Source organism: Trachurus japonicus, chromosome 16 (assembly GCF_045865225.1).
Source record: "Trachurus japonicus isolate A0001 chromosome 16, Traja_1.0".
NCBI lineage: Eukaryota > Metazoa > Chordata > Actinopteri > Carangiformes > Carangidae > Trachurus > Trachurus japonicus.
Genome location: NC_140922.1, coordinates 13,727,409 through 13,748,976, shown reverse-complemented (window position 1 = coordinate 13,748,976; position 21,568 = coordinate 13,727,409). Strand labels below are relative to the sequence as shown.

The 21,568-nt window shown below is 42.9% G+C and overlaps 4 protein-coding genes across 6 annotated transcripts; all 4 read right to left on the bottom strand.

Annotated features, from left to right (window-relative positions):
• Positions 1 to 1,144: 1,144 nt before the first annotated feature.
• Positions 1,145 to 5,534, bottom strand: kdf1a (keratinocyte differentiation factor 1a). The gene is made up of 4 exons (XM_085801723.1): positions 5,178 to 5,534; positions 3,720 to 4,810; positions 3,238 to 3,312; positions 1,145 to 1,886 (listed from the first exon to the last, which is right to left on the bottom strand). Exons 2-4 carry the CDS (start codon positions 4,789 to 4,791, stop codon positions 1,801 to 1,803), a joined length of 1,233 nt encoding a protein of 410 aa, XP_085657849.1. The 5' UTR covers positions 4,792 to 4,810; positions 5,178 to 5,534; the 3' UTR covers positions 1,145 to 1,800.
• Positions 5,535 to 6,491: 957 nt separating this feature from the next.
• On the bottom strand, positions 6,492 to 8,107 carry LOC146972018 (trophoblast glycoprotein-like). Its single transcript, XM_085801720.1, has 2 exons — positions 7,848 to 8,107; positions 6,492 to 7,627 (listed from the first exon to the last, which is right to left on the bottom strand). Exons 1-2 carry the CDS (start codon positions 8,105 to 8,107, stop codon positions 6,652 to 6,654), a joined length of 1,236 nt encoding a protein of 411 aa, XP_085657846.1. The 3' UTR covers positions 6,492 to 6,651.
• LOC146972017 (transmembrane protein 222-like) lies at positions 7,734 to 11,901 on the bottom strand. The gene is made up of 6 exons (XM_085801722.1): positions 11,757 to 11,901; positions 11,389 to 11,473; positions 10,845 to 10,876; positions 10,638 to 10,734; positions 10,417 to 10,547; positions 7,734 to 9,357 (listed from the first exon to the last, which is right to left on the bottom strand). The coding sequence occupies exons 1-6, from the start codon at positions 11,873 to 11,875 to the stop codon at positions 9,270 to 9,272; spliced, it is 552 nt and encodes a 183-aa protein (XP_085657848.1). The 5' UTR covers positions 11,876 to 11,901; the 3' UTR covers positions 7,734 to 9,269.
• A 765-nt stretch (positions 11,902 to 12,666) lies between these two features.
• Positions 12,667 to 20,247, bottom strand: wdtc1 (WD and tetratricopeptide repeats 1). 3 transcript variants are annotated; one of them, XM_085801717.1, is made up of 16 exons: positions 20,113 to 20,247; positions 19,452 to 19,591; positions 19,143 to 19,226; positions 18,969 to 19,015; positions 18,530 to 18,641; positions 17,795 to 17,982; positions 17,492 to 17,674; positions 17,268 to 17,362; positions 17,022 to 17,137; positions 16,845 to 16,920; positions 16,651 to 16,747; positions 16,371 to 16,541; positions 16,037 to 16,272; positions 15,572 to 15,740; positions 14,692 to 14,884; positions 12,667 to 14,262 (listed from the first exon to the last, which is right to left on the bottom strand). In XM_085801717.1, the coding sequence occupies exons 2-16, from the start codon at positions 19,515 to 19,517 to the stop codon at positions 14,065 to 14,067; spliced, it is 2,031 nt and encodes a 676-aa protein (XP_085657843.1). In that variant the 5' UTR covers positions 19,518 to 19,591; positions 20,113 to 20,247; the 3' UTR covers positions 12,667 to 14,064. The 3 variants fall into 3 exon arrangements, with proteins under 3 accessions (XP_085657843.1, XP_085657845.1, XP_085657844.1); XM_085801719.1 differs by having other exon boundaries at positions 20,179 to 20,247; XM_085801718.1 differs by having other exon boundaries at positions 20,215 to 20,247.
• Positions 20,248 to 21,568: the final 1,321 nt, after the last annotated feature.

The following is a 21,568-nucleotide window of genomic DNA, read 5'->3' as shown; positions in this document are numbered from 1 at the left end:
AGTGATTATGACCACAGAAGTCAAGTTGGGGAGATATCAGAGTGTTAAGTCAAGAGTCGTAACAATCTGAAGTTGCTGCTGATAAGTCTTCAGGCTGGATTTGATACAGAACAAACCCTCTTGATTTGTCCTGGCCTGTGGTATGTTAGTTGTGAAATACTGAGCTTTTACATGACACCTCATACAGGTAAAACAGGAATGTGCTGGTGGGGGCAGAGAGCCAGAGGAAATGGGGTTACACAGGCCAACTCAGCACAAAGAGACAAGAAATCCACGACTTCAACATTTTGCTCAGAAGGACACAGATCATAGAAAAGCTTCTCACCTATTCTCATCACAAATCACAGTTTCAAAAATGCTTTGGAATAATTTCTTGATGCTCCATCTGTCTTGTTACGTCCTGTGGATAAATTCTGAGCACGAGTTTTGAAGCTGACAATGAGACTTACTGTAACAGCACAAAACCCAGATAGCAGGATCGCACTGTAATTAGCGCAACTGAAAGTATGTACATGGACCACAAGTATGTCATTGCCACTCGTTAAATATGCGCACCACATATTTGGTTGGCAGCCATAACAATGGATCACTTGAAAGCTTAATGAGGTATATCTTAAAACATATATTTTGGTAAACATGGTTCAGTTCATTCAATCCCAAGGACTTCAGGACAGGTTCCTGAAATCAGGCTGATTTTCTGCACTGCTTCTTTCCCTTCACAAAGACAAACCCCGGGATTTTATTTCCTTTTTGCCAGAACCAGCCAAACAAGTTCCTCCTTTTGCTGAGGGCGGAAAAAGCCTGTCTGGTACAACACAGTGACTGCAGGGAGATGAGCTTGACAACAATAATCCAGTAGATAAAGAGGAAAAGTAGGCTAAAGCCACAGCAGCAGAAAAACCATGTGAAGCAAAGACTTGTTGATATACGGGCGCATAATTTGTTGCTGAACAAACAGAAGCGCACTCATTGAAATTAGACAAAATGTTTTCATGGCTTGTGTAGAGAGAAAACAAAAGTTGACACAAAAGCAGTGCGAGCAGGATGAAGCTAATCATTATATCTGTAAAGGGAAAATCAGAAATAAACGTCAATCCTAGTTGCTACGCATATAATTTACTCTTTGAGCAATACACACAAGGCGTAAACAAGCACAGGGATTTTTATTCTATTAAAAACAGGACTTATCTGCAGGTAAAATTTAAAAAAAAAAGTGTGACCAAATGCCACAAATGGTTTAACAACCCAGAAAGTAACGTTGACTTAAAAATATATACATCAATATGGCTTAACAATACAGTTTTTCAATTCAAATTGTGCCTCTAATGACTCTAAATGGCAGGAGACACTAAACCCACACATACTGAACAAGCACACCAGCCTGCATAAACAATCACACTGACAAGAATGAGGACGGTTACGTTAAACATCAGTCTGTCTTATGGCCTGACTGCTACAACCACATGGAGTGTAACCACATCTCTTTTTCTGAGAACAACTTAAAAAAAAAAAACACTGCATACTAATACATAAACACCTGCTTTGTCTTTACCTGTGTGTGTGAGTGTGAGTATTAAAAAAAAAAGTTCATTTGCTGGAAAGAAAATTAAAAAATTGTCCTTGAATTTAAATGACACTCCAACATCAAACACAAGCCGGACCACGAAAAAGAGAAGTACAACCGCCCAAAAAAAGGTGCTCCACTCAGTAACAGCATAAGTGATAGGAGAAGGATCAAGGTGTCCAGCTAGTTGGCTACATCTCTTGTCAACACAGGAAGTTTTGTGTCGGTGTTGCCCTTCAGAGAAGCAAAGGGGCGCCTGAAGAGTCTGTTTCAGTGTCATGATGGTAGGGTGAGTAGGCCGTGGTAGTGCTGGAGGAGTACGCTGCGAGAGGGAAAGACAAACTTCATTGAAAAAAACAAAACAACAAAACCTCATTATAGAAAAAGTTAAAGGTCCAGTGTGTAAAATATGGAGAACACCTGTGATATCTATTGTTCAGATTCTAGTTTGCAGCGCTCACTCGCTCGCACTCACAGCTCCCGTCGGCGAAGTGACGGTGGCCTCCGAGGACAAAAAAACGTGTTTACCGCGACTGGGACGACTGGAAGTATTTCAGGAGCATGGAGCAATAAGGTGAAGATCTAAACCATTTTACGATATGTCTGCTGTTTCCTACTCTTCTTTCCTTCCGCCACCTTCTTTGTCGGTTTATTTATGAATGCGAAACTCGTGAAACGTGCGCTCTCTGGATGGCTGGATTTTCCATTCGGGCTGCCGTACAAATATGGCAGAGCAAGATGGCGACGCTCTCTAAAGAAAGACCCTTGCTATATGTATATATAAAATAATAACTATAAGGCTACGAAAACGAAACAAATTTTATTTTATTTTATAGCGATTATACACTTGTACAAATATTTTCATGGGTAGTATTAGTCATTTTTTGCCAATAAACCTTGCCAATTATTACACACTGGACCTTTAATACAGTATATAAATCTTATACACACAAGGTGAATATGTTCAGTTCAATCCAGGATGTGAAAGCACAATGTGGTGAACCCTCATTCAAAGACATGTAACAGGACACCCCCCTCTTTGCAGAGCAGCAACAACACAAAAAAAGAGAGGCTGCCATGCGGTAATCCATCTGTAACCCAAGTGACATGCTAAAATTACATAATAAACCAGGGGACATGATGTGGCGTATATTTAATGTGACTTGATCTGCTGCTTTGGCAGGTGGTGTAGCATGACCTCCTGAGCTGGGAGGGAGAATGAGGCAGATTGATGGGTGGGTGTAAGGTGGCAGATGAGGGGGGAGGAGGAGGAGGCGGCTAATGAGCGAGGGATTGTAATATGCAGAGAAAAGAGAGCAGGAATGTAGAGTTTTCACAGCTTAAAGAGTGGTATGTATGCAGGAGGTGAGAAAATGCCTGCAGCTGCAGCAGGTACAATGGATTGCAAAGACTGAGCCCCACACACACACACACACCGACTTAGTAATTATACCTCAATGACCAGGGAAATAAAGACTGTAGCTCTATCAGTACAATGAACACAATTAAGGTTATGACGTGCAATATGTATAACCTCTAATCACACTCTGGAGCTGAATGATTCTGGATCTAATTCAGCTCTTACTCCCTCATTCAAGCTTTTTCTTCCAACACAAAAGAAGACAGAAAAAGAATCAGTGCCATGGATGTGGAAAATTCCCACATGTACTTACTCTTCCCGCTGTAATGTCTCATTTTCCTCGCCAGCTCATCTGATGGCGTCTGCTCTGACACTTTCACCTCAGGAACTGGAGCAGGGGACACACAAAAAAAACAAAAAGACTAAAGTGAAGACATGCAGATGAGGAGCTGCGACACACATGAACACACTGTCATTTTTACAATTAATCCAATCATCCCATTTATTGTGCAATGTGCTTTAGAAGACACTGTGCACCTGTGTCAGCTTGACTCAGATTTACCAATTGTTATTAGGTCATTGTCTGTGAAATACCTGGCACATCAGGGTTTAAAACTAGAGGCCAGACAAAGGAGCTTCAGCAGCGCTCCAACGGACACTAGCCAAGTCATTACAGGAAGACAGTTTAGGTGATCAGCTCACTTGGTATGTCGCAGCCGCGGGTTGTTTTGTGCTATTTCATAAACATCTATTTAGCAATCATTAATGTTATCTGGTTTAATTTAACATTCTTACAGTCACTGCTCATGAAGGTGTTGGTCATGGTCTCGTTGCCACTGTCAGGGAGAGTCCCGTCACTCCTCCCATTGGGACGCTGCCCCGTGGACTGGTGGCTCTTGTTCCTCTTGCCCTTTCGGGTGCTGATGCGGATGACTCCGTGCACCAGCTTGCACTCGGCCTCTTGCGCCTCCAGGTTGTAATCCTGAGCGATGCTGTAGATGAGGTCGCTGATCTCGTTGGTCTTGCGGGAGAAGGACGAGTCGGAGGTGCACTTGGCCAGCTGGTCGATCTGGTGGAGGGCGTAGAGCTCCAGCAGCTTCTTGGTGATAAGAGAGTCAATGTCCGTGCCCGTGTCGCTCAGGTCGTCCAGGTCGTAGTCCTCCCTGGATAACAGGCTGGTGTTGCTGACCGGCCGCTCGGTCTCCGCTTTGCCCGGTGCACGGGTCCGTTTGGGGGCCGTGACCGGGTACCTGACCGTCTGGCCTGCGATACGCACATCGGGGTAGCGAAAGCTGTCACTGGTGGGCAGCTTGGAGGGTTTGGCGGCCTTGCTGGCCTCCAGAGGAATACCACAGGTGGGGTTGGTCACGGCCATGCCATTAGGAGGGTGAGGCTCGCTGCCTGCTTTAGGGGGGTGGTCTGTGGAGCTCTCGTTAACCGGCAGACAGGGCTCTCTGCTGCCATAAAATCCACAGGTCAGTACACAGCAGATAAGAGCCTTGCAGCTGCTCCAGCCCACTGAGGCGCAGGAGCCACAGGCATGTCTGCCGGTAGGCGTGTTGTCTGCCGACCCGGGGATAAATCCTATAGTCTCCGAGCCCCTCGATGTGCCGTTTCGCGGGTGGCCTCTGCTGCTGTTTCGACTGTACTTGTTCTCTGAATACCGGGAGTGGTCAGTGCGGTATTCATGATGCTCTCCGTGAGGATCCTTGTAGGAATCCTGGCTGGTGGTGCTCTCCCTGGATATAGTCCGGCTCTGCCTGTACTTTTCTGACTTGGAGCTGGAGCCGTGGTGTTTGTTGTTGTGGTGGTGATGGTGGTGGTGGTGACGGGACGCCTGCGGAGCCCCTGTGCTGTGGCCAGGCATGGCTCAAAATGCCTGGGACCTGGTGTGGGAGAGGCATGTTTAGAAATAATAACCAGGTGTAGGCTAAACCTCCCCCCTTTTGTTGCCACACAGGAGTTTGTTTGCAGCCCTTGAACGCACCACGGCGCAGTAAAACAGCCTGTATTTGAGATTCCTACTGGAAACACTTCACTCCCTCTGAGGCAACTTCCCCGGTAGCTCTCAAAATGTAAATAAAGTGTTTGTATTGATCGGTGGCCTGATAACGACTTGGCCCTATTTCGTAGCGCTCGAACCTTGTGTGGCCCACAGCTCGAGAGAAGAGGGAAACAATTATCCTATCCAGACCAAATCACATTCAACAACATAGAACCGTTTCTAATTTTACTTACAAAACACTCACTTACCGCATAAGAGGAAACAGTTGTGGGTGTCTTCTTGATCCCAGGTAACTTGCTCACCGAGCAGACCGCGGAAGTCTCAGAGAGGAAACTTTGCTGTGCTCGCACAGAGGGAGAGAGAAGAAAAAGACCCGGTTTTACCGCCCAGTAAACCTCCAGGTGAGTCCTCCTCCGCGGAAACTACGACGGTGAGGCGCCTCGACCGTAGCGCCGCTCAGCTCCGCGTCGTCTTTCTGTCGGTAAAATATATTAAAAAAAAAAAACTCCGACTCACTGTGTTGTGCTGCCGAGCGTCTCCCAATGTTTGGCTATTACCTGCGGCTACAGCTAATCCCAGATCCTACACCCACCCACAGGTGATTCGTGACGTCACGCGAGGCGGATATAAAAGTAGAGAGACTGGAAAAAAAAAATAGCACAACAACAAAAACAGGCTGGAACATGAATTACGGTATTTAAAAAAAAAAAAGTTGAAAAAAAAAACGATTAAAAGAAAGTAGGCTATATAAAACATGGGTGCTTCCCATCCCACTCGTGTATTGCAACATGACAGCTGGTGGTGAATTTCTGCATAATGACAAACAGGCTGAATAAAATAATGCTCACACTCGGTAGATGCACAGCTGCTGAACCAGCAGGTGTGCTTTTACATATTTGTCATTCTGCCCCGTTTCCCTTTGTGGAAACACTTCATCACACACACACACACACACACACACACACACACACACACACACACACACACACACACACACACACACACACACACACACACACAGAGAGAGAGAGACTTGAAATAGAAGAGCCTCCTCACCTGGACAGAAATCAGAACAGCATGTTGTCTCTAGTTGCAATCAAACAGATGAACAAGCAAATTAAGTAGGCCTGCACCAAAATGTTAGGCTACTTTATTTATCCTTAATGTAAATACATGTTTCACATCATACAGTGGTTTTTATATCTACTCATTTGACTATTGTAATATAGATATTATAAATGGTAGCCTACTCATCAACATAACTGCTCTAATTAAATTCAGGAATTTACATTTTTTTTAGTTGAGTCATAGATCTAATTTAATAAAGACTTGTCTACTACCACTACTAGACAATGACAATGGATTACAGTCTCATTTTCTATGATCTACCATACCATACATCACTTATTTATCTGAAATCAAAGAGAATTTATCAATGAATATAAAACTTGGTTAACAATAGGTGAGATGTTTTCCATCTAGATTTATTTTAATCTGGTTATTTGTTATGTTCTTAGAAAATGAATGACAAACAAACAATATTAATGTAATTTCAGATACTCCAGTGCCTCAAAAACACAAAGGCACTTTTAGGGTAAGATTTTTCAGTTATGCCTGCAGTATGTACAAAAACATTAAATCAACGTATAAATGTACTGGCCTAAACTATTCATATCTACATCAACTCATATTTTGTGAAATTATTTTAGCTTCAGTAAGAGATCATAGGTTCATCGGTGGGGAGGTTGTCACCTGTTTGACCTGTGTGTCTGTGGGAACCTGGACAATACAGGTGTCATTTGGCAGCTGCTGTGACAGAGATAATCTTAAATGCACTTGTCCCCTGCTGCCACCCTTAGTAGATGAGATGTTCCCCAGCCGGGGGTCCGAGTCAATCTCATATCGGTAGTGATATCCCTCCATAACGTCTCGACATGCATCTCTCATTTCATCGATCCACTTCTTCATGCCATTGCGGTTAAGGTAGAGCACAAAAAGAAAGACCATCCCCACAAACCCCAGCACCACCCCTAGGAAAACATAGGAAGTCTGCAGGGTGAGGTCAGCCACCACCGCCTGGACTGGAACAACACACCCAAGGGTCTTGACACTGAGCCCCTTCAGCCGGGCATCGATTAACGCTCCTGGTGAAGCACATCTCAAAGCATCCACATCTAGCAGAGCTTTTGATTCATTCAGCCAAGCGACAAATTGATGGATTTCACAAGAGCATGTGTAGGGGTTTTTACCAAGACGGATGCGGATGTTCCCGAGCTTCTCCAGCTCTTGGAGAGCATCTTCTCTAAATATTCTGAAGGCATTCTGCGTCAGGTCCAGCATTTCGAGATGGTTCATGCCGGAGAAGGTCCCGCTGTAGACGGCTCCCAGAGAGTTGTTGGTGAGGAAGAGCTGCTGCAGGCTGGGCAGGTGAGAGAACATGCCCGGGGGAAGCAGGGCCAGGTGGTTCCCGGAGAGGTCGAGGCGGAGGAGACCCCCGAGGCCCCCCCAGCGAAGAGCCGTGGTGAGGTCTGTCGGCGCGGTGGAGTTGTACAGCGAGCGGCTCAGGTTGAGCTCCTGAAGGGGGCTGCCCGGGATGCTGAGAGCCTCTGGATGGATGAGTGCCAGCTGGTTCCCGCTCAGGTCCAAGAAGCGCAGGTTGGTGAGGGCGGAAAAGCTGTGGGATGCCATCTCTGTAATTCTGTGAAAATGACTAACACTGTGACACCTGTCCTTAGACATGCTCAGATACAACTCATTTATATCACTGTGCTGTCAAAGTAAACGAAGAAAAAGAACACATTCAGAGAAAAAAAAATGTTTTATTAGTTATATACACATCAACAAAGTTATGCATATTATCCAAATATGGCTTAATATACATGAATGAAACAAAAAGCAAAAACAACTGACATTCTCACCTATTATTGCTTAAAATGATGTTGGTGACATTCTCCATCTCTGTAAACGAATCAGCTGCAATCTGGTGTATGTTATTCCCTGTGATCACGACAGTCCTTGCAAATCCTGGGACACTTTGTGGCACCGTGAGCAGATCCTGGGAAACACATTTCACTGTGCGAGTGACAGCAAAACACTCGCAGCCGACAGGACACTCCAAGCACAGGTGTGGTGCACAAAGAAGGATTCCCAAAAACACACGGATAGCCAAAACACACATCTTTAAATTATAGCCAAAGGAAGGGAAAAATGTTTTAAAAAAAAATTAAAACACAAGAGTATAAATTATAGCAGGAAAAAAAAGTGATTCCATGCGAATGAATTAGTCAAATGATGAATTTTATCGTAAGCTTTTGTTCTGACAAAAAACAAACAGAAGAGGCGGCAAAGACTGTTCACTCCAGCATCAGTCCCTCCTCATCTGCTCCACTCTGGGAATAAAGGTTCCCGTATATTGATGAAAAAGGTGCGTGGTTCCCTTAAAGGTACAGAGGACGATTAGGGCATCCACAGTCTGTGACCTACACCGCAGTCAGGAGATGTGAAAAATGCCTACAGCACAGCACATTCAAAGTTACAAAAACACAAACACTTATGTGATGAAGATAATACAATAATAAATAAAAGTAAATCAAAGGTAATACCATAATGTTATATTGCTCATAGTTTGTATAAATTAGCAGACTTATGACATTCAAGAAGAAGAGGATGCATGATGTGAAAGCATTCAGTCTCTGTTTGGAGAATTACACAATACATTAAAGAAAAAATAAAGTACACACAATAGAGGGAGGAGGACATTTTACAGAATGATATCACTATTTTTCACAAGTGGGTCCTACATCATTTTATCTTTGGTAGTGTATCATGTCTCTCAGACAAATAACTGATGAATACATTTCAGCATTACGGTTTCTTGGTCCACTTTGAGCCCATTCATCACTGAATGTACAGTATCCGGCCTGGAAACACATTCATCATTTCCATCCATGAAAAATAAATCACTGGAACTCACCAGGATTGCTCTGTTGTGGTGAACTCTTCCTTCAAATCCTGTTAATAAACTCAACAAAAACACAGAGCCCACTGTGTGAAAAATAGTGTTGAATTTTGAGGATATTATAATGTCGATACCATTACACTTCTTACTCATTCACAAATACATAAATAACAAAAAAGTTTGTTCTTTTTTCATTTAAAAACGACCCACAAACATCAAATTTTTGCCCTTAGTTACCATAGATCACTACACACGATGGAGTCCTTCATTTAGTTTTTTTTTTTTTTTTTTTTTCAAACAAATGTCCCATCACATCATTCACGTCAATGATAATGTATAACCAACCAAGTCCGTGAGTCCTCCCATTGTGCAGCTTGCTCCATTACTGTAGGTTGAATGTTAGGATGAAGGTGGCAAGGACTCCACACAACATGAGGAACGGGAGCCAGGTCTTGAGGAAAGCTGCCCAGCTGAAGGATAAAAAGAGGGTAACGCACGGTAAAGTACAGTCATCACCAAAACCTGGATACTGAGTGACTGTGTATGTGTGTCTGTGTTTATGTTGACACAAACACACACTCCCGTTTTTGGACAGAAAATGGCACATTAGGTGTGCTAAAGTATAACATGGTTCAGTCTCTTTACTCCCACAGGCCCACAGCTCCCCCTCCCTGGCTGCACCCCAGCCTACGTCCTACTGTCCTTTCCACCCAGTCGGCGCAGGGAGCCCCAGCAGCGAGGTGACCTCCAACGGTGACACAGAGGGGAGCGCGGCTGTCAGTGATGAATTACACGACTCGGCTGCTGTTTAAAAGACTCCTGTGTCGTGGGAGTGTATGTGCAGAGGCAGCACAAACTGTGACGCCAGCGCTCTCTATGTGGGTCAGCAGAGAATAATGAGGGAGGCTCTCTGAGCCATATGTCTCTTAATGCTCAAGAGCATCCAGCAGCGGAGCAATTTAACAGTTTCTACATGATGCTTCGGGTTCTCTCCACTGCCAACTAAACCACACCTCTCGTACGCTCGTGTGTCCCGGAAAAAAAGGTCACCCTCCCTTTCTGCTCCCTTTTTCCTGTTTCACTGTTTGTTTTTGTTTGTTTTTCCATGTATAAATCATTGGTATAAGGACAGAGGATGTGATATGTTGTACATATCAGAAAGATTATCAGAAAGAAAATCCAGAACATGCAAGCAAGTGTTCATAATCAAGTATGCAAATTGCTGCTGTTTCAAGTAAGGAATAAAACTGATGTCAAAACAGATCTGCTAAATGAAATGAATGTGATATACATGCTATAATGCAAATTAGCCACTGTTTTATTTGGTAAAATTATGTTGTGATGTTAAAATATTACTGGTCAGTAGTACAGAAGAGGACGAGCTGTTTCGTGTTTGAAGAAAAAATATGAAGTACTTCTATGCCAAAGGTCATAGGTACCGGTAACTATGGAAACTATGGAAAAGATGCCAGGTAGGGCTTTAGGTTTACATTCATTATTCAATGGCAGCAAGACGTTAAAACACTTACCTCACGTGTTTTCCATTAATGAACGACAGCAAACACAGGTTCACCATGTTCCAAGATGTGCTGTTGTCGTAGCGCATAAGGTTGAGGGCCATGGCGACGTGGGAATGGCAGTTGTCGAAGCATAGATTGTGCTTCAACGATACAGAAAGAGTAGATATCATTACATGAAGATTAATATGGAAATATCTACAGTAGCCTGACAATACCAAACATTGTCTTACCGGCCTACATTTGTACTCCTCTGATGCATCGCTCACTGCTTTGTCCCATGTAGCAACCCCGTTACCACAGACTTTGTCCACATCAAGCTTCCAATACCTGCGTTATAAGGTACCAGTCAATCTGTGTATTCATCTCAGTGGTGCAAGCTACTTATTGCAATACCATATCCAATATTTCCAATACAATATTTTGATTAATAAACTTACTTTGTTGGTCGACCAAAGCCCATATTGTCCTCCTGTGAAAAAGTTGAAACGTTTAATGTAGAAAGACATTATACCAATACTTTATCAAGATAATCCATAGATTGGTCAATTTGGCATATGTTGGACTTTATTTTCATCTTTGAAGATATTCCATCTTTTATTTTTGTTGACATTTGTAAAACCAGTGGATGACACATGCTCTGTGCCGTTATGGTGTCTTGTAATCCCATGTGTGATGGGCCAGACTGGCACAGCACAGAAATAAAATTAAGTAACTATACTTATTGTCAGATCCAGATTAGAGGGGTTTATCATCATACCGTGAATAAAAAAATACAACATAAATGGGCTGATGGGCCACATATGATGAGGAAATACATCTTGAACACCCTGAAGGCCACTACTCCCAGTCCCATTCATAATGAGTTCAACAGAACAGATGAAATCTCAAATTAAAGGTTTGCATCTAAATCTATTTCCACAACACAGGCCACAGTGCTCATTAATAGATCATTGATTGACTATAAACAAAAGTGACACTCACCGAGACAAAGTAGGATCCTGCAAAATCTCGTATGACTCCAGAAGAGGTGCATATCCCCATGTGACCAATGAAGGGAAGCAGCCACCTGCAGGATGCACCCGACAGAAGACAACACAGTGGTGTGAGTATGACTGTGCTGTTTATTATGCAGCATCATGTTGATTCATTATTATGTCAGAGAACACACACACAGAAAATGAAATATTATCATAAGATTTAAGCAGCAGTGAATTCAAATAAATCTGTTTTATTTCATCTGACGTCTGCTGCATAATAATAACAACCTGTCGAGCAGGCGGTGTAAGCTCTTCTCACATAACGCTAAGCTAACAAGACCTGGACAACAACAGCGAGCGTTAGCTTCTTACGATAAAATAGGAATAGGTGTCCAGACAACGCAGAAGGGGTAGCGGCTGCTTTTCCTGTCGCTTTTTATGAAGTCACCGTGGTAGCTCATCTTCATGTCGACATCCTCCGCCTCCGCCATCGCTGCACGGAGTTCAAGCTGGAGAGACGACGTACGACGGTGACGCACTGACGCACGAGAAACGCGCCGCGCGGCCGTCGCCTCCCCCGCAGGTGAACCAAGGGTCGGCCATTGAACGCAACACCGTTTCACAGTGTGTTTCTATCGGTGCAATTAGGACTGCTGTGTCAAGGTTACACAAACTGTCAACCAAACCAACACAATCTATATGCCATTTGTAATGATGTGTGAGCTCTGCAATTTATTTCGTTTCATTATGGGATGTCACAGAGCTGTCTCAGGTGTCTCATTTGAAGTAAAAGAGGTGACCACGGATGTTTTTCTACTTTGTGTCAGTCATACAAGAAACAGTTTTGACAAACATGTACCCAAAATGATATTTTTCTCGTCTGGGGACTTTTATTAAATCTCCTATTTGTCACAGGTTTTAGTAAACACTGGGCTCTATCAGTGTAACCTTCGCTGCTCCCAAGAGCTGGTCACCTCATTACTGCAAATGTATGAGCCACGAAACACTTCCCTAACTACTCCTGCTTATGATGCACTGTGCTCACATTTGTTGCCTAATAGTCAGCAAAAGCAGAGAGTAGTGCAGACACTGATGGATGAGCAGGATACTGGGAGGTTCATAGCCTCGCCTCAGTACATCTTCACAACCTAGTTAGCATTGCATCATTACTGCTGCAGCTGTTGGGTAATCATTACACTAAGAGGACAAACAGTTCATTATTATTATTATTATTTTTTTTTACCTCTAATGGAACAAAAAGTACAAGAATACAGAAAATGTGGTGTTCAATTTTTTTTTTTTAATTTTTCACTTTGTTTGCAACAAAAGTTATTATAGGATTCCTCAAAGAAAAAAACAGAGTATCTCAAATTAATGAACAAAGTAAAACATATGAAAGCCTAGTGTTGCATGTTGTTGAGGACCCATTTCTTAACATTCGCCCTATTAGAGGGCGAAGAAGACCTAATGAGCTGCTCAGATGGGATGGCTCTGTCCTTTTCATTGTCCACAACAATGGTCAGAGAAGCCTCATGCAAGCAGGACTGAACACCTGACTGCAGCAGAGGCGTAGTGCTAGAGCCACGCAGCTAGTAGGCAGGAACCCTATTGCCACCAAATACGTAGCACCTAGTTGGCATATACCATAAAATTAGCATCTGTGTCCCACGTACACCCAACAGAAGTTTCACGCTGACATTTCATGCCAAATGACATTTACAATCGATGGGACTTAATTTAAAACAAAAATGGTATTAGAATTTTTTTTAACTTTTCTTTTTTTACAAATATTTCTTTGTCAATATCTTGTTGGTCTTGTCAACAATCTATTGTGGTAAAACCTCTCAACTTAAAGGAGCACAGTATGCCAAAAATTATGGGTCAATGTAACAGAAAACAAACATTAATCCTTGGCTGCTGAAATCATAGATGACAACCTTTGGCAGAAGAAATCCATTTTTTTTTCTGAGAGGTAAGAACTAAACAAAGCTTGTAAATACATTTCATTGGAGCAACTTCACCAGCAACTTCCACAACTTGGAGATCTGAATTATATCTAGGCTTGTGTGACCAAAACTCCAACTGAAAATATGATCAAGTCTAACTCAGAATCAATGACTTGGGTGTGCAGCCTGTCTGAGATGAGCGGGCACTGTGACTCTTTTGCTCCGACTGTGGAGCAGACAGGAGATGCGACAAAGCACCATCTTCTGGTCTGTGATCTGATCCTCCATGGAGGACGCTGTGACTGTGAGGCCACTCGGACCTGAAAATAGGTCGCCCGACCGTAGGCTTCTCCTCCAACATAAACCTGAGGAGGGATAAGTGCTGAACTCCTCCTTCTGCATGAGAAACTGGGGGAGTGACGTTGAAGGTGCTCTCCTCAAAGGTGCCCCCGCCCCTGCCATCACAGGGCGGAGGGAGAGGGCTGAGGTGTTGTTGGTGCTTTGAAGGGGGGGGGCGAGATGGATGTTGTCTCCACCCTCCATGAATTCCTCTCCCCAAAAGTGGTCTCCACCGGTCCTTTCTCAGGACAGGGGAGGGCGATGCATAGTGCAGAGATGTGACATGACATTCACTCAATGTTTCTGTCAGATAGAGGGGGAAATTAAGATTCAAACAGGAGCTGCGAGAGTGCTTTGCTTCCTACGTCCATTCTGCAGAATGGCTGACAGTTTGCTTAGCTTGGCCTGCACTGCACTTGTCCCTCTGAGCTGTCTTCATCATCTGAGCCTTCGGGGCCGACACCACGCAGGCCTGTGATGCGATAGCCCATGTTGAGCAGCATAACCTCGAGTGGATCTGCGTTCATACGCCGCTGGTTCGCTTGAGCGGCACCGTCCATGTCCTCCACCACACGCCCATTCTCGCACTCCATCTGGACCATGAGAGAGCATAGAAAAAGGTCATGGAAAATCTGGTAAAACATATCAAAACACACACACACATACACCAGTGCATCTCAATAAATTAGAAATGGAAAAGTTTATCTATGTCAGAAATTAAATTCAAAAAGTGAAACAAATACATTATATAGATCCATAACACACAGAATAAAAAAATGTCATGTCTATTCATTTAATCTCTTTTAATTGTAAAATGCAGCACCCCCCCAAAATTTGAATATTACAAATTACATTTTTTAAAAAGCATTTTTAACATAGAAATGTTGGCCTTCTGAAAAGTATGCCCATTTATATGCAAACAATACTTGGTTGGGGTTATTTGACTGAAATGGGCTTTTCCATGATATTCTAATTTATTGAGATGCACCTGTATATAAAAACACATATTCTGAATTGTTTACCTCTGGTCTTGGGTTCCATAATCGAACCACAGGGTCGATACCACTTGTAGCCAGGAAGCAGTAGCTGGGGTGGGGCTGCAGGCAATTGACTATGGACTCATCTCCTTGCAGGATCCTCACCAGATTAGTCGTCTCCTTTTCCCAGATAAAGAAGGAGCCGTCGTCTGAGCCACTGACAATGTACTGCCCTTTGCTGAGGAGAAAAGGAATTACTAGGAAGTAGATGATTGTTCTACATTAAACCTTTTTCACAGAACAGTTGCTTAATTCAACACACAAACACACACACTCACAGGTGTGTAATCGGGACTTCCCCAAGTCTGCTGGGAAAAATGTTTCATCGAGACACTCTGATGTAAAAAGATTGGTGGAAACTGAGGTTTGTGTCATATGTGCTATATTACAGTTCAGTGGCTTTAGTTATTAAGCCTTTGAATGACGTTAGGGAAGAAAACCTTCCTGTTAAACAACAGTAACGTGTAGTTTTTCATGTATCATGAAACATACAGTACTTAATCTGGCCAGTACAGTACAAAAGACCAAGTCTTGTTGTTTAGTGTCAGAAGTGGTAAAGTCTGTATCACAATGACATAACGTTATCTGGAACTTAACTAAACTAAAACTACACAGTGTCATGAGGTTCATCAGAGTACATTTTAAATTGTGGAGCAAACAACCATCTCTTGTATGTAATGTACTCATGTTAAGACAAATGTCCCTGTATTGAAACATTATGACTGTTGCACGTTAAGACTTTAGAGTGGATATTTTAAACATTACTGGTAGATAAAGCCCTAGCAGAGTAAATTAGGGAATGAAATCAACTTTTCAATCCTTGTGGTCCTCTTCCTTGAGTTGCAGAGCTTTGGACTCTCCTCACCTTCCAAAGAAGTTGGCCTCCTTGATGTCGGTGGTGGTGTTGCAGTGGCCACAGTATCTGTGCTTGTAGTCGAAGCTGCGCTCCCTCAGCACCAACTCATCCTCCGGGATCGACTCTTTCCGACTGAATGAGTGGAATCTGATGGAGCTGTTGGCTTTTTTATCGTCAGCTAACAAAGAAAGAAATTAAAACGTACAATCACTGAATCTCTCAGACACAATAACTAAGAAAGAAAGATTGGTTAACAATACAACATTGCTAACATATCACTCAAGTTTCTATGTATGAAAACAAAAAACAGATTTGTTTTAGCTTCTATGAAACTCTCCATTTCCCTATTGTATCAGTGTATACTTTATTACTTAAGGGTGGTGGTGGCAGCAGTGTGGTTTGCATGTTTCCAGATCCAACTGTGCAGACACTTGTCTGCTGCCATGTACCGTACTGTGATCTTCTCTTTCATACCTGATTCTGTCTTGGAGAAGAGAGCAGCTTTGATGTCTTTATCCAAGGCGTCGCAGGCACTGCTGTGAGCCTGCTCCGGAAACTTTCCTTTGAAATCATCCAAACACTCCAGAGCCTCGGTCACGTACTTCAGCTCAAACAGACACCGTGCCAGTCTGAAATGTGCTTTCAGGTGGCCGGGGTTTAAAGTCAGAGCCTTCAGACAGTCCCTGAGGGCGTCGTAATGGTCTCCATCCCTGTGAATCACACACGTACACACGTATTAATTGCTTTAACGGCCTTCGGGAAAAAGACGATGAGCTGTCTGATCTGTAGTGGTACTGTGGTGGCCTACCACTTCCGTTTCATGTAGGCCGCGGCCCGGTTCCCGTACAGCATGGCGTTGCAGCTGGCCTGATGAATGCTTAAACTGTACAGCTGGATGGCCTGTGTCCACTGCTGCTGTGCAAATGCATCATTAGCTTGTTGCTTTATCTTCTCCAGGTGAGGAGGGAGCTCAGTAGAACTAAAATGAAGACAGTAAAAGCGACAGCTCAAATGTGTGCACTCTCAAACTTTTAAATAATCAGTCTGTGTCTAGAAGCAATCGCTGATATAGTGTTAAAGGGAAGTACCTGGAGCGCATCTTGCTTCCGGCAAAGCGAATATGGCTGGTTGGCAGATGAATACCGTTGGAGACGCCATTGGTTGTCTTTCCATTTTGCACATCTCCTGAGAAGCGAATGTATAAGATCCGATCAAAATTATCTTTATATTCAATGCATCTCTATTGGGCAAAACTCATTTTTAAAGGATTGTGTAAACCTACCTGTTGATGACTGGCACTTTTTTGGAAGCAAGAATGTGTATGGCCTCTGTTTAAATGTCAAGTCAAACAGATACACCTGGAAGAAGCATGAACATAAACAGATAAAACAAACATGACAGCACAGACCAGAGGCACATACTCCTCTATTCATCCCTTGTTTGTTTTAAGAAGCGTTACCTGTTCCCCACCCATGTTAACAAGCAGCTCCGTGCCATCTGGACTAAAGGTGACATAGGTGGCCACCAGGACCCTCAGGCGGTTATTGTAGTCTGGGAGTTTTACCGGCAGGTGCCCTGAAGGATTCAAATAAAATGTGACATCATTCAACATCCTTTAAGTCACCTTCCTGATGCCATTTCTCCATAAAAATGGTAATGTAGCCATTATATAAATCTGATATAAGCGATTCTGCCATATACGCACCTGCAACATAATACTGCCCAGCTCCATCTGGAATTGGCTTCTGCCTATCACAGAACGTGTGCACAGCTGCTGATGTGCCCTGACTCATAGATTTCCTGTTTAAGAAAGAGAACAATTTAGTCAGAACCCAGTTGAACAGGTGTGTTTCAAAACACCACACATTAGTGGTTGTTTAATAATTAATAGCATGGACTGACATAAAATTAAAAAAAATTCCAACCAACCTGTAGTTGTGAATCATCCTGATGTCATAGAGGCGTACAAAGGGACCGTTGGCTCCCACGGCCAGGTAGTTGTTGTCCCGTGGGTTGACGGCCAGACACTTGGCCTCAACCAGCTGACCACAAAACTCTGTCAGGTCGATCAGAACCTCGGAGCGTTTACTGCTCTCCCGCAGGTCATACTGTCTGTAGTGGACAAGGAGAAAGTGAATGTATTATTAACCTGTAGCAAAACTGGACATGCTGCATCTCTGAAATTTGCACAGCTCAAGGTAATTCAATCCATGTGGATCCCCGGCCTCTGACCTGATGATACCGTCCTCTGCGGCGCTCCAGAAGGTGTTGGGCCACATGGGCGCCGTGGCGATACGTTTAACCCTGTTGGTGTGATCAGAAAACATATGGATGGTTTCCTTCGCCGTCAGGTCGTGCACGTGGACCTTTGTGTCGGCTGCGCCCGTTACCAAAATTCTGTCCCCGGAGTGAGGGAGGAACTGTATGGACGGACAAACAGACAATAATTATCTGATGAGCACACATAAAATGTCCTGTGGTAAGGTGTTTCTCTAAGCATAAAATAAATAAGTTATTGCCAAGAAGAACCAAAGATGAGGGCCTTCACACAATGTGACATTTTCCTCTGGTATTCGACCTGTCACTCGATAAATAGGCAACAGTGCCACCTAATGTCCAGGAAGTGAACTTGTAACAGAGACGACTTTTTTTTTATGACAACAGACAGGGTGAAGTAAGGTAGAGAGCAAGTATTTGCATGGGATATATTCAGATATTGAAATAAATCACAGAGTCCAAGTAAGATTCAGGTGTTTAAATAGATAAAATGCACTTTCAATGAGACTAAAATGGGAGTTATTCACTCGTCTTTCTCCATCTGTACACAAAACCCAGTAAGGTGGGCTCCACTGTGGCTGTAAATAACACTGAGTAGATGATTGCTGTCCTGTGTGAGTCTTTGTAGCCGCTGTAAATTAGTTCCCATCTGAGATTCAATTCACCCACCTTCCCATCGGTCCTCCTTACCTTAACGGAGAATATGTTTGCTGCATGACCTGTGTGCATAGTTGTGAGCTTCTTGTGTCGGAACGGATCCCAGATGATGGCATGTTGATCATCTGAACCTGAGGCCAGTAGACTAAACACAAAATAAAATAATCAGGACAAGTGGAGCAATCTTTGTACAGGCTCTTCATGACTATTGCCATGTGAAACATACTGATCTTATCACAACGCAGCCAAACATTAAAGGCCTGCTGCATGATTTTGAAAATTGCGGGTGCAGCAGCAACATTCAGAGCTGAAACCCCAACAGAGAAGATAGTCATTTAATTTTGACATATAGCCCCAGTCATATTAGGCCTTCACATTAAATCCAAGACTTGTGTCATAGTTGTATGGTGTGATCCCAGGTCAGGGATGGCAAATTATAAAGTAGGTAATATTTGAAGTTTTGAAGACTTACTCTCCTCGCTCATTCCACTCCAAACAGTTCACACAGCCAGTGTGGCCCTGTTGACATGGACAGTGTGTACGGTCAGAGAAAGATATAATACGCACACAGTAGTATCCCACCAGTCTCCCTTCTTTTCTACAGCTCTTTCACCATCTACACATGCACACAGACCGACACACTGACCTGAAGCTCAGCCTCCAGACCAAGTCTCTTGATGAAGGGGTCGGTCACATGGTAGAATCTTTGGAAGCCTGGTGCTTTCTTGTCCTGAAGTGTCATGAGGTTCATTAAAACAATTTTAGATTTAACATGATGTAATATGTATATTATAGAGTCACGTGTTTGAATAAACAAAACAATGACAGGAACCACAGGCACTGTCACACTTCTGCACAAATTAAATGGTACAGGTTAATAGCCTTGGGTGAGAATCTATTTGGGTTGGCTCCACCAAAATCAGCTCATAATATGTTATAATATCCGTTTACTCACCCTGATCTGCCTATGCAGGATATCTCTGGTGATGTTGACAGCCGTCATGGCCTCACCACAAAACATAAATTAGGGTCTGGGCTGGAGGATCCAGGGGTCAGAGCTCAGATGACATTTACTCTGTGTTTCTTGAGAATAAGCTGCACAGGCGTTAAAAACGACATCAAGACAGGGCAGAGAACACATCAATCACACGGCACTGGTTATGTGTAAAAGAGTAAAAGGTAAAGACAAGTTGATCACACGTAGACATTTAAATCATCAACGCATGATGGGATCTTTAAAAATAGCAGAAACATAACAACGTTAACTTTGCTCACTCCAGGGCCAAACACTGGGTCAGCTCCCGTCACTGAGCACCAACAAGGCGAGCTCAGCTGCTAACTAGCTAACGCTGCAGCTATGCAGCTCTGTCACTGTAACAGTCGGAGGACAATGTCGCGAAAACATTGAGCATTGTGTAAAACGCCAAAGCGCTGTTAGCCTGTCTGAATCGTTAGCCACCTGTATAGCGGGCCTTTAAGAGACCTGTCGTTCACCGAGTAGCTGGCGTTAGCGAATCTGCGTTTACCTTTTGCTAGCTAAACAAAACGTCCACATCATGTAACGTCAACATTTGCAACGCTTTCATTTCAATTCGCGGCTGCTTCATAAATCTCACCGCTTTCCTCGAACTAAAGAGGCTTCTGTCACGAAATGTCCATTAAATAAACGTAATAAATCATACTCTATGTGAGTTTGTTGACAGGATTCTCGCTAATACCTTCTCTGACTTGAACACAACCCTCCTCCCACTGGCACATCACGCAACTTTGTTCCGCCTGCTGAAGCACAACAAACACTTCCGGTCTGAGTTCATTTCAAAATAAAAGCATTTACCGCACCAAATTGAAGTTGGTATTTTGCAAACATTTCATACTACAGAACACACAAAGCAAAACGACTGTGTAGTCTATCTATATTCAGTGAAATCATAGCACAAGACCGTATGTGACCGTACTTGTTACACAGATAGAGAATTATGGTATGGCAGAAGATCAGGTGTATCATAACAGTGAGGTGAAAAAAGTACTAAATTATTCTTTTTTTGCTTTGGCATTGATAGCGATGCTTTTGTTGTGATTTACTGTATGTGATTCTTTAAAATGGATCTTAGACCCAATGGGTATGTATGAGAAAAAGCCAAATGCAAATATTAATGGAACAATTTATTTTTTGAACTGTTTAAACATATACTATCACTACACATCCACTGTTATGGCATGCCAATGTGAGACTGTTTATGATGTGTTGTGTATGGTATTTTGTCTTTTGGATAGACAGATCACCCCTGGCCCTTAAATTTGGTTAATTGTTCAGTGTTTTGTAATTGTTTTTTGTTTTGCCTTTTATTTCTGTGCTAAAACATGAAAATGTATCTATAAATAAAGAGTAAAACAAAAAACACACACACATCACATAGTGTTGCATCAGAAAACAAGCCACTTTGTAAGCAGACTGGATGAATGCACAATTTAACATTAGTGGGATATTCCTATGATAGGCAAGCGAGAAATCTCAACAATGACTGTAATTAGGCTACATTCTATCTTAACTGTATGCCCTTAATTAGTGATATATTAGACATAGTTATATATTTATTAGTGACATATTCACACATGGATATTCAGCAGTAGGCTACAATAAGAGAAGACAGAAAATGTGTATAATATGTTCTTGTCGCTTAACATAAAAGGCCTTACATGTTTTATCTTAAATGTCTTGATACTATTTTCAGACTGGATCTTAAGGCAAGTAATAAATTCTCTTAAAAAATAAAACAGATGTTGCAATTTGTACTCAACCCATTTAAAAAAAAAAATCCTGACTCATGCATCACTGCATGGTGGGCGAGGTTACAAAATGTTATCGTGGATGTCCCAACTACCTACAACAAATTGGTGTCAGCAGCACTGTGGTCTTTTCACTTCTTTGTCAACCACAGCTGTTCTGTGTATGAGCCAATAGCGTCACTCAAAGTGAAAAGCGGAAGTGTTTGAATTATGCCAATGGAATCGATGCAGGCTTTTAAACCATGGATGTAGTTTTAAACACGTATTAAATGGTGGCAAAATAGA